A 12,857-nucleotide genomic window follows, 5' to 3' on the forward strand; every position below is an offset into this window, starting at 1 on the left:
AGAAGTGCACCGGATTTTTTGCTTGCTGTTTGTTTGTGTTGTTGCGTGCACGTTAAACACCCGAAGGATCGCCGCTTAATAGAAATGAAACGTGGAGAGGATGACTAACGACAGAACTGTGAATTTGTTCCTTGGAGTTGCTAATTTGCCACCCCGAAGCAACACATATCTCGAGGAGGAAGCGTTTGGTTGCTGCTGATTTCTCCAAAACTGGTGGTTTACCAGATGCATTGTGCTGTATCTGCTCGAACAGATCATTGCTTAGCTGCAGCAGATCGTCAAAGGTAGACGACCAACGTAAGTGCAAAGTTACCCATACACTGTGCTGCATTTCATTAAAAAAAAAAAAAAAAGAAAAAAAGAAACACGCAGGATGTTTATCTAGGGAAAGAATCAGTATTTCGGATTCACTTGATGTTGGTGGCTAAGGCTCACCTTCTCGCTGTCTCTGCATCCCTACCTGCATCACTCTGCTGGAAGTAATCACGGGCATCAGCTACCGTGCAGCTTAATGCAGATAAGATTAGTGCTCGGGGGCTGCCCGGTGCCGCCAAACTGTAGATGCTGAGAGCCTTGCACCCATATAATTCGCGGTTAGCAGAGCATGTAAGCAGAAGTCTTTCTGTTGCCTTTTTTTATCTCTTTTTTTTTTTTTTTTTTTTTTTTAACCTGCATTATTAGTCTGCAGTATTTATGTGTGGCAGCTGCTAATAACATCCTGAAGGGAGATCAGTGCCAGTGGTGAAAGGCTGCACCTTTTTCCTCCTCCCATCATCAGAAAATATACTCCCCCCACCCCCCACAGTAAACATACTGGTTTATCCTAAGTTGCATTTGGAATTTTTAGCCCCCTGATTTAGGCTATTGCTAAAAACAAAAAAAGTTAAAGGTTTTAAACATAAGGAGAAGTATCCAACATCTGGAGGGGGAAACGTTGAGCTGAGAGTGTGAAAAAAAAATGTAAGTCCTTATTGTCTCATCAGTTAACAGGGATGTGAAGTAGCCAGTGACGACTGCTGCAGCAGCAGCATGTCCGTGTGGTTATTTCCCAGTACGATAGCAATAGAGGGGGATGTAAGACACAAGGAGCAGGAAAAAAAAAATCTGGATATCTGTATAACAAGAGCAAAAATATGTATGGAAGCAAACAACAAATTACATTTGGCAGCTGACATAGCAGTTAGCACAGAATCCTGAAGAAGTACAGGAAGGTTTTTCACTTGCACCAAATGACTAGATGGAGGAGGGTGGAGGGGGGAATGCATGTTACGAATTACAGGGTGTACCAAGAAATCATTCAGAAAGTATGTGTCAAAACTGCAGCTATCCTTAATCCTGCAAGTAGTTATTTCCATTCCTGCTCTGTGCAAATGCAGCCAACGGGATATTGGTGCATTCATCCGGGGGGATTGCTAGTGAAAGGGAGCAGTAGGAAAATGTACTGCTGCAAGCGTGCATTGCAAAAACAAGTAGTAGATGGAAATTATGGATTTGTTTTGCCTTAGAAAAAACAATAATGCTGCTCTGTATGGTTGTGTTGACAGTGCTGTCTCCAAATAAGAAATGAGATGTAATGCATCCTGCAGTCCATGCATGCCTCCTCTTGCAAATCGCGCATCATTCCTCCGTGGAAACCTTTAAGTCCTAAAATCCAGGAAAAGAGAATAAAAACATTATCATGGACCTGAGGGATTTTTACCTGTTGGCTGCTCTGATTGCCTGTTTAAGGCTGGATTCTGCTATAGCTCAAGAACTTATTTACACTATTAGAGAAGAGCTGCCTGAAAATGTACCTATAGGAAACATACCAAAGGACCTGAACATTTCTCACATCAATGCTGCCACGGGCACCAGTGCCAGCCTTGTCTACAGACTAGTGTCTAAAGCGGGGGATGCCCCTCTGGTCAAAGTGTCCAGTACCACCGGGGAGATCTTTACGACATCTAACAGAATAGACAGAGAAAAACTCTGCGCTGGAGCTTCCTATGCAGAAGAAAACGAGTGTTTTTTCGAACTTGAGGTGGTGATTCTCCCCAATGACTTTTTTAGGCTGATCAAAATAAAAATCATTGTAAAGGATACTAATGACAACGCACCTATGTTTCCATCCCCTGTCATCAATATCTCCATACCAGAAAACACTCTGATCAACAGTCGTTTTCCAATCCCATCAGCCACAGATCCCGACACAGGTTTCAACGGTGTGCAGCAGTACGAGTTGTTAAATGGGCAGAGTGTCTTTGGACTGGATATTGTAGAAACTCCAGAAGGAGAGAAATGGCCTCAACTGATTGTGCAGCAGAACTTGGATAGAGAGCAAAAGGACACCTATGTGATGAAAATCAAAGTGGAGGATGGAGGTACCCCCCAGAAGTCCAGCACCGCTATTCTGCAAGTCACAGTAAGTGATGTCAATGATAATAGGCCAGTTTTTAAAGAGAGTCAAGTTGAGGTTCATATACCAGAGAACGCCCCTGTAGGCACTTCTGTGATTCAGCTTCACGCTACAGATGCAGATATAGGAAGCAATGCAGAAATCAGATATATTTTTGGTGCCCAAGTTGCCCCTGCAACCAAAAGATTTTTTGCTTTAAACAATACCACAGGGCTGATTACAGTTCAGAGGTCCTTAGATCGAGAAGAGACTGCTATTCACAAAGTGACAGTGCTGGCTAGTGATGGTAGCTCTACTCCGGCTCGGGCAACAGTTACCATCAATGTCACTGATGTAAATGATAACCCTCCTAACATAGACCTCAGGTACATAATAAGTCCCATCAATGGCACAGTGTACTTATCTGAGAAAGATCCTGTCAATACAAAGATTGCCCTAATTACAGTTTCAGATAAGGACACTGATGTGAATGGCAAAGTGATTTGTTTCATTGAGAGAGAGGTCCCCTTTCACTTGAAGGCAGTTTACGACAACCAGTATTTGTTAGAGACCTCTTCCTTGTTGGACTATGAGGGCACCAAAGAATTCAGCTTTAAAATTGTCGCTTCTGATTCTGGCAAGCCCAGTTTGAACCAGACTGCCCTGGTAAGAGTTAAACTGGAGGATGAAAATGACAACCCTCCGATTTTCAGCCAGCCTGTAATTGAGCTGTCAGTTTCTGAAAACAACCGTCGTGGTCTATACTTAACAACTATTAGTGCCACAGATGAAGACAGTGGGAAAAATGCAGACATTGTTTATCAGCTTGGCCCTAATGCCTCCTTTTTCGATCTGGATCGAAAGACCGGAGTTTTGACAGCCTCCAGAGTCTTTGACAGAGAAGAACAAGAACGTTTCATTTTCACTGTTACAGCCAGAGACAATGGCACCCCTCCTTTGCAGAGTCAAGCAGCTGTAATTGTTACTGTCTTGGATGAAAATGACAACAGCCCCAAATTTACTCATAATCACTTCCAATTTTTTGTATCAGAGAACTTACCAAAGTATAGCACTGTCGGGGTGATAACGGTGACTGACGCAGATGCCGGGGAAAATAAAGCGGTGACCCTTTCCATCCTGAATGACAATGAAAACTTTGTGCTGGATCCTTTCTCTGGAGTTATAAAGTCCAATGTTTCTTTTGATCGAGAACAGCAGAGCTCCTACACCTTTGACGTTAAGGCAATTGATGGAGGACAACCACCTCGCTCTTCTACAGCAAAAGTAACCATAAATGTCATGGATGTTAATGATAACAGCCCCGTTGTCATCTACCCACCTTCCAATACTTCTTTTAAGTTAGTGCCACTTTCAGCAATTCCAGGATCGGTAGTAGCAGAAGTATTTGCTGTGGATACAGACACTGGAATGAATGCCGAACTTAAGTATACGATTGTAAGTGGAAATAACAAGGGTTTGTTTCGTATCGACCCAGTGACCGGCAATATCACTCTGGAAGAAAAACCAACTCCTAATGATGTGGGGCTACATCGTTTAGTTGTCAACATAAGTGATTTGGGTTATCCCAAATCCTTGCATACTCTTGTGCTTGTATTTTTATATGTAAATGATACTGCTGGAAATGCCTCTTACATTTATGACTTGATACGCAGGACTATGGAAACACCTTTGGACCGGAACATAGGGGACAGCAGCCAGCCCTACCAAAATGAGGACTATCTCACGATCATGATTGCTATTGTAGCAGGTGCTATGGTTGTCATAGTGGTGATATTTGTCACAGTTCTCGTGCGCTGCCGACATGCATCCAGATTCAAAGCAGCCCAAAGGAGCAAACAAGGTGCTGAGTGGATGTCTCCCAATCAGGAGAACAAGCAAAACAAGAAAAAGAAAAGGAAGAAAAGGAAATCTCCAAAGAGTTCTCTTTTGAACTTTGTGACCATTGAGGAGTCCAAACCTGATGATGCAGTTCATGAACCTATCAACGGGACAATAAGCCTTCCAGCGGAGCTGGAGGAGCAAAGTATAGGAAGATTTGACTGGGGCACAGCACCACCAACAACCTTTAAGCCTAACAGTCCTGATCTTGCCAAGCATTACAAATCTGCCTCTCCACAGTCTGCTTTTCATCTCAAACCTGACACTCCAGTTTCAGTGAAAAAGCACCATGTGATTCAGGAACTCCCGTTGGACAACACCTTTGTTGGTGGTTGTGACACCCTTTCCAAACGCTCTTCCACTAGTTCAGATCACTTCAGTGCCTCAGAGTGCAGTTCCCAAGGAGGCTTCAAGACAAAGGGCCCCTTACACACCAGACAGGTAAACGAGCACTTTTACTGGTCTATAAGTACTGCATACAAGTGCCCGGTCAACCAGTATTAAAGTGCCAGTATGTTTTTCCAGTATGTTTTTTGTTTCAATCTAATTTTTGCTTAGTTATACTGTGGGGGGAACAAAAAAAAAAAAAAAAAAAAACAAAAAACAAAACAAACAAAACAAAAAAAAACTTGACCCCTTTATCATTTACCTGGGGTTCAATCATGCATTTACAAAATGCCTCTAATACTTCACATTTTAAAGACTACTTATTGTTAAAGGACTGTATGCATTTGTGCACATGCAGAAGCATGTGTTTAAAAAAAAAAGGAAAAAAAAAACTTTTTTTTTCTCCCCAGCGCTTGATTGTTCAAATGTAAAAGTTACTGAAGAAGAAAGTGTTTCCTTACATGCCAGATTTCACTCAGAAAATTTGACTGTTTCAAGATTAAAAGGATATGTACATTCAATTTCAAATTCCAAAGTGAGTTGGCTTGAGTTTCTTTTATAGTTCAAAGTGATTTGGAACATTCTTAAGTTATTGTAGCTAAAGGGGTTAATTTTTTTCCCTAACAAAGACAGCAAAATTTCCAACTTCATCTGTGAAGCACGTGGTTTGTTGGTAGGATATAACTAAGCCATATGGAAGTCTTCCTCTGTTTTGAGTTCAAATGATTTTGTTGTAATAGATTAAAGTTGGTATCTCATAGACAGTTTGCTGCATATTTTAAAAATGGCCAAAGCATACTGTCGAAAGGAATGCATTCTCTGAATACATCTGAATTATGTAGAAAAAGTCAGCCCATTGTAAATATTTTCTCATCTTAGTAATGCATAAGTGATCTGTCATAACTCATTTTAAACTGTGAAATACACCATATGAAGAGGGATTAGGAGGCTGAGAAACTCGTATTTCAACCAAATCCAGCATTAGTTTTTCTTAGGTCTAATAATTCCTTGCTAATAAAGATTTAAATGCAGCGCTGTCTAATTTATTTTATTGGTGCTTGTCTTTTGCCACTAAATTAGGATGTCAATATAGCCTGTAGATGGCACTAAGGTACTATGTCGCTTATGCTGGCCAGATGCCAGTCCTGCAGTAGATAGGAAAAGGGGGGAGGGAAGGATCAAGCTGATATTACAGCCAAAGAACCTTTTATTTAATGATAGTTGCACTGGAGTGGCCAGTAGTTAAGCTTGTGTGTTTGCAAAGGAGCTTTCTTAGTGCTTAGCTTTCACTGCATCAACTTTTTAGGTGCTAGCGATCACGTTTGTATTCCTGCCAGCGTTGTACCCTCCAAATTATGGTGATTTGTCTGAATTTATTAGGGATATGAATCTTAGAGAATTGAGCGAGACACATTTAAGCTTGTCTTTGCAAAAAGATTTTGACAGTAGCCAAGTTTAGGATAAAGTCATTCTCTTGCTGTTGCATTAGCCTTATCTAAGATGAATGTGATGTTCCCAGAACAGTGTCTTGACTTTGGGTGTCTGTAAGGTGTCACACTAACAAGATACTAAGAATAAAACAAGCACTTTTGAGGCAGGTCTGTTAACATAGCTGCTCTAAAACTACTCATACTTAAAATGAGACACCAAAAACATCTCACAAAACCTTAACCTTTCAAGGGACTTTAAAGCATAGTAAACTCTCAGAGCAGTGTTTAGGCTGTTTTGCAGCACCATATACATACTGTCAGCGTAGGTTAAAAAATATAACTGTTTTCAAAAAAAAAAAAAAAACATTGAATATGGAAGAGCTCTAGATAATCTGTGGTTACGTGGCGGAAGTTTTCATGAGAAGAATGTTTTTCCCCCATTTTAGTTACAAAATGGAACACCCCCCACCCACACACTCCCTTTTCTGTTCAGAGATGTTAATTTAGCTTAAATTAGCTTTCCAAATTCTATTAGGAGACTCAGACTTAATCCCCTCACAGCATCTTGAGGCAGTTAAGATCAGAAAAGTGATTTACCTAACAGAATGTATAAGCTCTGCACAGTGACATTGAATATAAGAAGAAAAAAGGACACACAACATTTTCAGACTCACCTATGTTATTACATTAAGTACGCTGGCTACGGTTTAATTATATATATATACAGTATCAGTATATTCATAGTTTTGTATATGGACCTGATTCAAATTTCATTCTAGTCTTACTAACTTCGTTTGAAGTCAGTGGATACTCATATGATTTGGATCACTCCCTGCAAAACCTGTAATATAAGTGAAAATACAACTCTTTCTTAGGTAGACAATTATTTAATTTGACCTTGTGTATTTTTAGTCTGTGGGGAAAGAGGAGGTGGCCTCTTTTTTTTTTTTTTTTTTTTTCCAATTATAAGTGTTACAGGAAATAAGCTTTTTATGTCTACTTCTCACTGTTGGCTAGAGGAGTACAGCCAGCAGTGTTAGTAATCATTAGCAGTCTTAATATTGCTCTGTCTGTAATTCTTGAATTTAAGATGCATCTTGGGTAATATTCTTTGGCACTGGAATTAAATACACTTTCATAGGCCTTTTTTAGACATGTTATAGAGGATGGCAAATATTCAATCTTAAACTCTTACAGCGTAGTAGGAAATAACTAATGTCACAGTCTGAAGAACATTTTTTAAACCATTCTATGGAAAGATATTTAATTCTGTGTCACTGTATTGTTTTCTTAGGTTTAAAATGATAAATTTCTCTATGGATTATGTTAGAAGTTTTAAAAATACAGTAATTCAGCTTCAGCAAGTCTTCTTTACGTGGTTTGGAAAGGGTGTGGAATTGTGGAGAGTGTTAAGATAGGGACAGACGAAATATGAAATGTATATATATCTAAGAAATGTTAGCATCCTCCGTTTTTACTTACAGTTTCTTTCAGTTAAAGCAAAATATGCATACAATAAACGTTGTAGGTAAATTAAACTTAACAGCGAGCTGAGACCCAAGCCAACACTTTGACTTTATTCAAGCAAAACCCCATTACCTTAAATGGGAATTTGGCCCTAAAAATCTGTTAGAAATGGGTCTTAAGTAAGAAAGCTTTTAGAATTCAAAAATAGATTGTCAATATAATTTTGTTCATTTTTTTTTTTTTGCTGGGCAGTTTCTGTGCAATTGTCAATAAATGTAGTAGAAATTCTGTGGGTAAGTCTTTGCGTATCACCTTGAATTGCACAGGCTGATGTTTCAGTACCCAGTATAAAAACCAAAGCCTTCTTCAAGTGCCTATGTTGCAGAAAAACCTGGTGGATGCTCTGAGAAGAGCATTTTTGAATACTTGAACTTGGGATTGTTCTAAATGCTAATTAACATAATTAGGAGTATGGAAAGGATGTTACACAGCACCAGCTCATATAGCTAAGCTTCCAAAATCAGTACTATGACTCATAAAGAATACTGAAATCTATGCAGGCTTCTCAATCAGTGTTCTTTTCAGTATTTGATTGAACTTTAAAATGCACTTCAAATTTAGTAAGTCACTACACCAAACAACAACACGGAAAAATAGTAGAAGACAACATGTTGTATTCTTCTATTTGAAAGACCTTTTACAAAAAGCAAATAAACAAACAAAAAACTCCTACTTACTGCTGCTAGATTAACAACAGATTGAATAATAAGGGAAAATGTGGCCAATTTACTTTGGTTATCCCAGTTTTAAATTATAACAACTTCATTTAATCAGATTTGAACTACAGCAGTGACAAATAACATAGGTCTGAAAATATCTATCAGTAAGGGTTATGAGCAAAATCTTCAGTCTTCATTCCTAATCAAATAGCATTTAGGCATGTGCTTAGCTTTCATTTAAAGTCAGAGGGACTGAAGCTGATCTTTAAAGTCCAAATGACTTTAAATGCCACCTTCAATAAACGTAGTTGTAAGTATATTCTAAGCACTTTTGTGTATCAGATGATAATTTGTTAATTCTGGCAATGTGCACAGTTCTGGTAGGTTCAGGAAAGCTGGATATATATTAGCACTGTCCCTTTATTTTTGTGCTCTGATGTCAGAAAGAAAGGATCTAGGGCTTGACTGACATATTAAATGCATTCCATACTATGATATATTTCTAATCATATATAGTCAATATCATAAGCTCTGTGGAGCTTACATTACTCCTTTTTCAGGCAATGGACTTCTTGCCTGATCAAGGAATGAGTAGCCAGGTTCCCACTGATCAATGCCAATCACTTACACTTTTGGTGGCAAATGCAGTTGACATTGCCTTACTCTGGCATGTTTAAATTTGTAATTTTAGGAATTATGTAAGAGAAAAGAAAAGCTGGAAACATGAATGGCACTGATACATTGGGAGTGGCAATTTCAAGGTGCATAAGATGATGGAAATCTTCAATGGAATAACAATGCAGAATCTACATCACCTGTAAATAATAAAATTCCATAACCATAGCATTCCATAATTCTATATGTGGTATTATTTTTAGTGGAACTGTTTTACAGCTTAGTAGAAAAAGTACAATTACATTGTTTTTTTGTTTATTTTTTTTATGTTAGCATGGGTATTAGTCTTGGGTGAGGATCAATGGAAAATGTCTGCATGTAAAATTCAATTGTTTTTAGGTTATAGATATTTCTATATATATATGTATACTAAAATATTAGAAATACTGAAAATGTACAGTATATTTTTTCTATCCTTGTATAACTGAAAAATAGGTTAACGGATTTTGCTCAACTGTCTAAAGAAATTCATCTTTGAGCTGAGACCAACCATGGAAAATTTCAGCTGAAAAGAAGAATTTTTCAGAAAGTAAAGAGCATGTGAAAACTAGGGGTTATAATGGAAATCTGAACGTAACCTTAAGCTATAATACCATTTTCAATAGTGACAGTAGAAATGCTAAACTACAGTAGGGTACATTTTTTGTATACAGATACAAACAGTAAGAGCTTAGCAAGTATCCTTTCTCTTTCAATCAGTTTACCATGCAAAAGATTTTTTTCTGAATCACTGGGGTTGCTTCTGTTCTGAATTTGCAAAGCCGAAGTTTCACAAATGCTAATACATTAGTGCCACACCTGGGACAGAGAATTGGATCCTGAGACTTTAATACTATTGGAATTCTGTGATAATGCTCTTTTGTATGTAGGAAGAAGGAAGGATCTTTCTAGTTTCCATTTCAGGTTTTCACTTCCAAACAATCTATTCTTCTAGCACGGCAAAACTGTATCAGCCACACTTTATTGACAGCAATTTTATTGTAGCTAGAGGCTTACAGTAAGCTGTTTATTGCTGTTCTCTAACTCAGTTGACAGCAATTGGGGAATTAATTTTCTTGCCCCTGATGTGCTTTCTTGGGTATAAACAACAGATGTTAAAGATATGAAAACTGTGACCCATTTATATTCAGAAACTCTTTAAGTACACAGTCTACCTGTCTGAAGTTCATATTTCAAACCCTAGGAAAATTGCTTCATCACTTCTAGAATCTCATGTTTGCAGTAGAACTTTTCGTCTATTTATGAGAAATAGTATATACTGCATATTACATCAAAGGGAAAATGCATAATACCTAATGGACCAATCTTCATACGCAGATTCAACTCCAGAGTAGCAGAGTTCAAGTTTCATATATTTCATAAGGTGCTGTAACTTCTTACTCCAGGACTTATTTGCACCTAATATATAGAATATAACTGACCAAAAGGACATAACATCTTCTGTAAGATCTAACAGGAAATATAAATAATAGTGGCATTTTCTTATCGTCTTCTCCCTCAAAATATCATGGTGGTCTTTAAAATCTATACTTACAAGTTTCTTCAGTTGCTGCTCAAGCATAACCATTTCACATGCATTCTATAATGTTGGTGTTGACTCCATATCAGTGCTTAAGAAAAAAAAATACATCTATTACTTCCTTCTTTTATCATTGCTTTGACTTTACAGCCTGTGCTGGAACATATGTAAAATGATTTATCCCAATGGACAGATACAGGCATTTAGTCAGTTCATTTCTGGCTTACATGAGATAATACTCAACTGACTAGAAAAAGATTTTTCTAGGCTGCAAATAAGAAAAGAACAGACACTATCACATTTTATTGAGATATGTCTATTAAAAAACTGAGGGGGCATCTTTTATTTATTTACATTGGTGTCTTTTAGCAAGGCACTGCGATGTAAGTGTTAGTGTTTTACCTAATTGAGATTTTAAGTGTTTGTCTAGACACAAAATACATATCATCTTAAATTTGTTTGTTCCTTTATAATTAAAATATCATATAAAATAGCTCCTTCTAATATAGTTGCAATAATTTTTAATTTTGTTGTAATAGATTGTGTTCCAGTAAGCTATAAACTCTCAGGCAACAGAAACAGCCATTACTAACAAACTAACAAAAGATACCTTAAACTGGTATAATTGCCATACTATACTGGTTGTGCTATGATGAAAACTTACAAACAAATAAATGAAATTGTTTTTGCAAAGCAACATTGTTGCAGTGGTACAAAACCACATGTAGATTATTTCTGTGAGCTAACTATTCGGAGAAGCATTTGGCCCACTATAACTTTATATTAACTGCATGTTGATCACCCTAAAAAAAATCTGGAATTTCAGATCTTGGAAAGATTTGACCTGCTTTCTCATTTCTTTCAGTTTTGTGAGTGTCATGAATTATGAGTGATGATACAGAGAGAGGTGCTTACAAATCTGATTCGTTTAGACGCTGAGGTGTCTAAAATGTAGTAGTCCCTAAAGTTGTGCTTTCTTTTTCTTTCTTTTTTTCTTTTTTTTCTTTTTTTTTCCCCCTTTTACAGCTAGTGAGTTGGGTGGGGGTTTGTTTTAATGTCTAGGCTTAGGTTGTCCTGCATCTTCTGTTGCACAAAGTGGGAAACTTGGGTCATTCACCATTTGTAAGGAGGTCATCTAGAACTAACTCCAGTTGGTGTACAGATTCGGTAGTTTCCTATGAATTGATGTTGTAGTTTTGCTATTTCTTTTGCAAAATACCGCATGATTTTTTTTTGTGTACAAATATGAAAATTGTTCTGGAGTATGCACACTTATTCCTACAAGAATATAAAGAGCCCTTTCTTACTGTAACAGTTCAAAATTTGAAACCAAATCCCAAACTGGAGTAAATCTAGTAATTTATGCCATCTGCAGCTCTTCTTGATGTTAACTTCTTTAGAAAAGCAGTAAGATAACACTGAGATAATACTTTCAAAATCTAAAAAAAAATATATATAAAATGAATTCAGACTCAAGTGTACTTAGAACTATTTTACTTTGAGCAAATTTGATAAAAAGCAGAGGATTAGCTATCAGATTTTTATTCTTTCCTTTCTTTCCTTTCCCCCATTCATAAGAACAAGATCTGTATAGCACTTTAAAACATCAACTTCCCTTCCCCCCACCCTCACTTCAAAAAATTAAATTCAATATTCATCCTCACTGATACAGTTGAAAGAATCTGTAAAATGCTTAGTTGTCTCAAACTCTTGTCTTTTTCTGTTCTCCCTCACTCCTTACAGTCAAATTGGATGTTAGATGCAACCACTTTTACTTGCAATTTTACAAGTAAATTTTGCAAGTATTCTTAGTACCTCCTTGGGTACTATGTGTGTGTTAGTGATAAAATTATGCAATTTTTGCTTTTCTTAACTGTTCCATAAAAAGATGCCTGTACAATACTTTCTATTTAAATGAATTACTTTTAGCCTATGCCTTACATGGTCATATAGCCTTTAAAACACCAAAAAAACTAAGAGGCAGTTCATGTTTCGGTTGTGAATGGTATTTGCCATGCCTGTAGCCTCTCTTTGGTTGGTATCTCACAGTAATTTCTTTTAAATAGCTAAACCTGCTGGGAGCAAAATAATGTTGATTATCTGGACTGTGGATGCATAGACAGGTTATAATGGATCTGAAAGAGAATCCCATTAAAATGCCATGTTAGGTTTCTAGGACTATATTTTAAATCCTGTCTCAAAATCTCTGTTCCTTAGAAACTTGTAAGATACTGAGGCAATCGTGTTTCTGGTGTAATAGTAGGATATGTGAAATGTAGGATGTATATGTCTCTATATCTGATCTATAGAGACTATTCTTAAAGGGAGCGTTCACTCAGGTTCCTTAAGACAAGTGGAGGATTTGAAGGAAGATCTTGAACTTTATG

General features: G+C 37.3%; 1 protein-coding gene across 2 annotated transcripts in view; it reads left to right on the forward strand.

The window, feature by feature from the left end:
- Positions 1–224: 224 nt before the first annotated feature.
- The window catches only part of PCDH9 (protocadherin 9), a 670,823-nt gene continuing 658,190 nt past the window's right edge, over positions 225–12,857 (forward strand). For both annotated transcript variants that reach the window (XM_062566919.1, XM_062566920.1), the window contains exons 1-2: positions 225–297; positions 1,545–4,714. In XM_062566919.1, coding sequence (XP_062422903.1) covers positions 1,679–4,714 — 3,036 coding nt within the window. In that variant the 5' untranslated portion in view covers positions 225–297; positions 1,545–1,678. The remainder of the gene's footprint in view (positions 298–1,544; positions 4,715–12,857) is intronic.

This window comes from Rhea pennata, chromosome 1 (assembly GCF_028389875.1).
Source record: "Rhea pennata isolate bPtePen1 chromosome 1, bPtePen1.pri, whole genome shotgun sequence".
In the NCBI taxonomy this organism is placed as follows: Eukaryota; Metazoa; Chordata; class Aves; order Rheiformes; family Rheidae; genus Rhea; species Rhea pennata.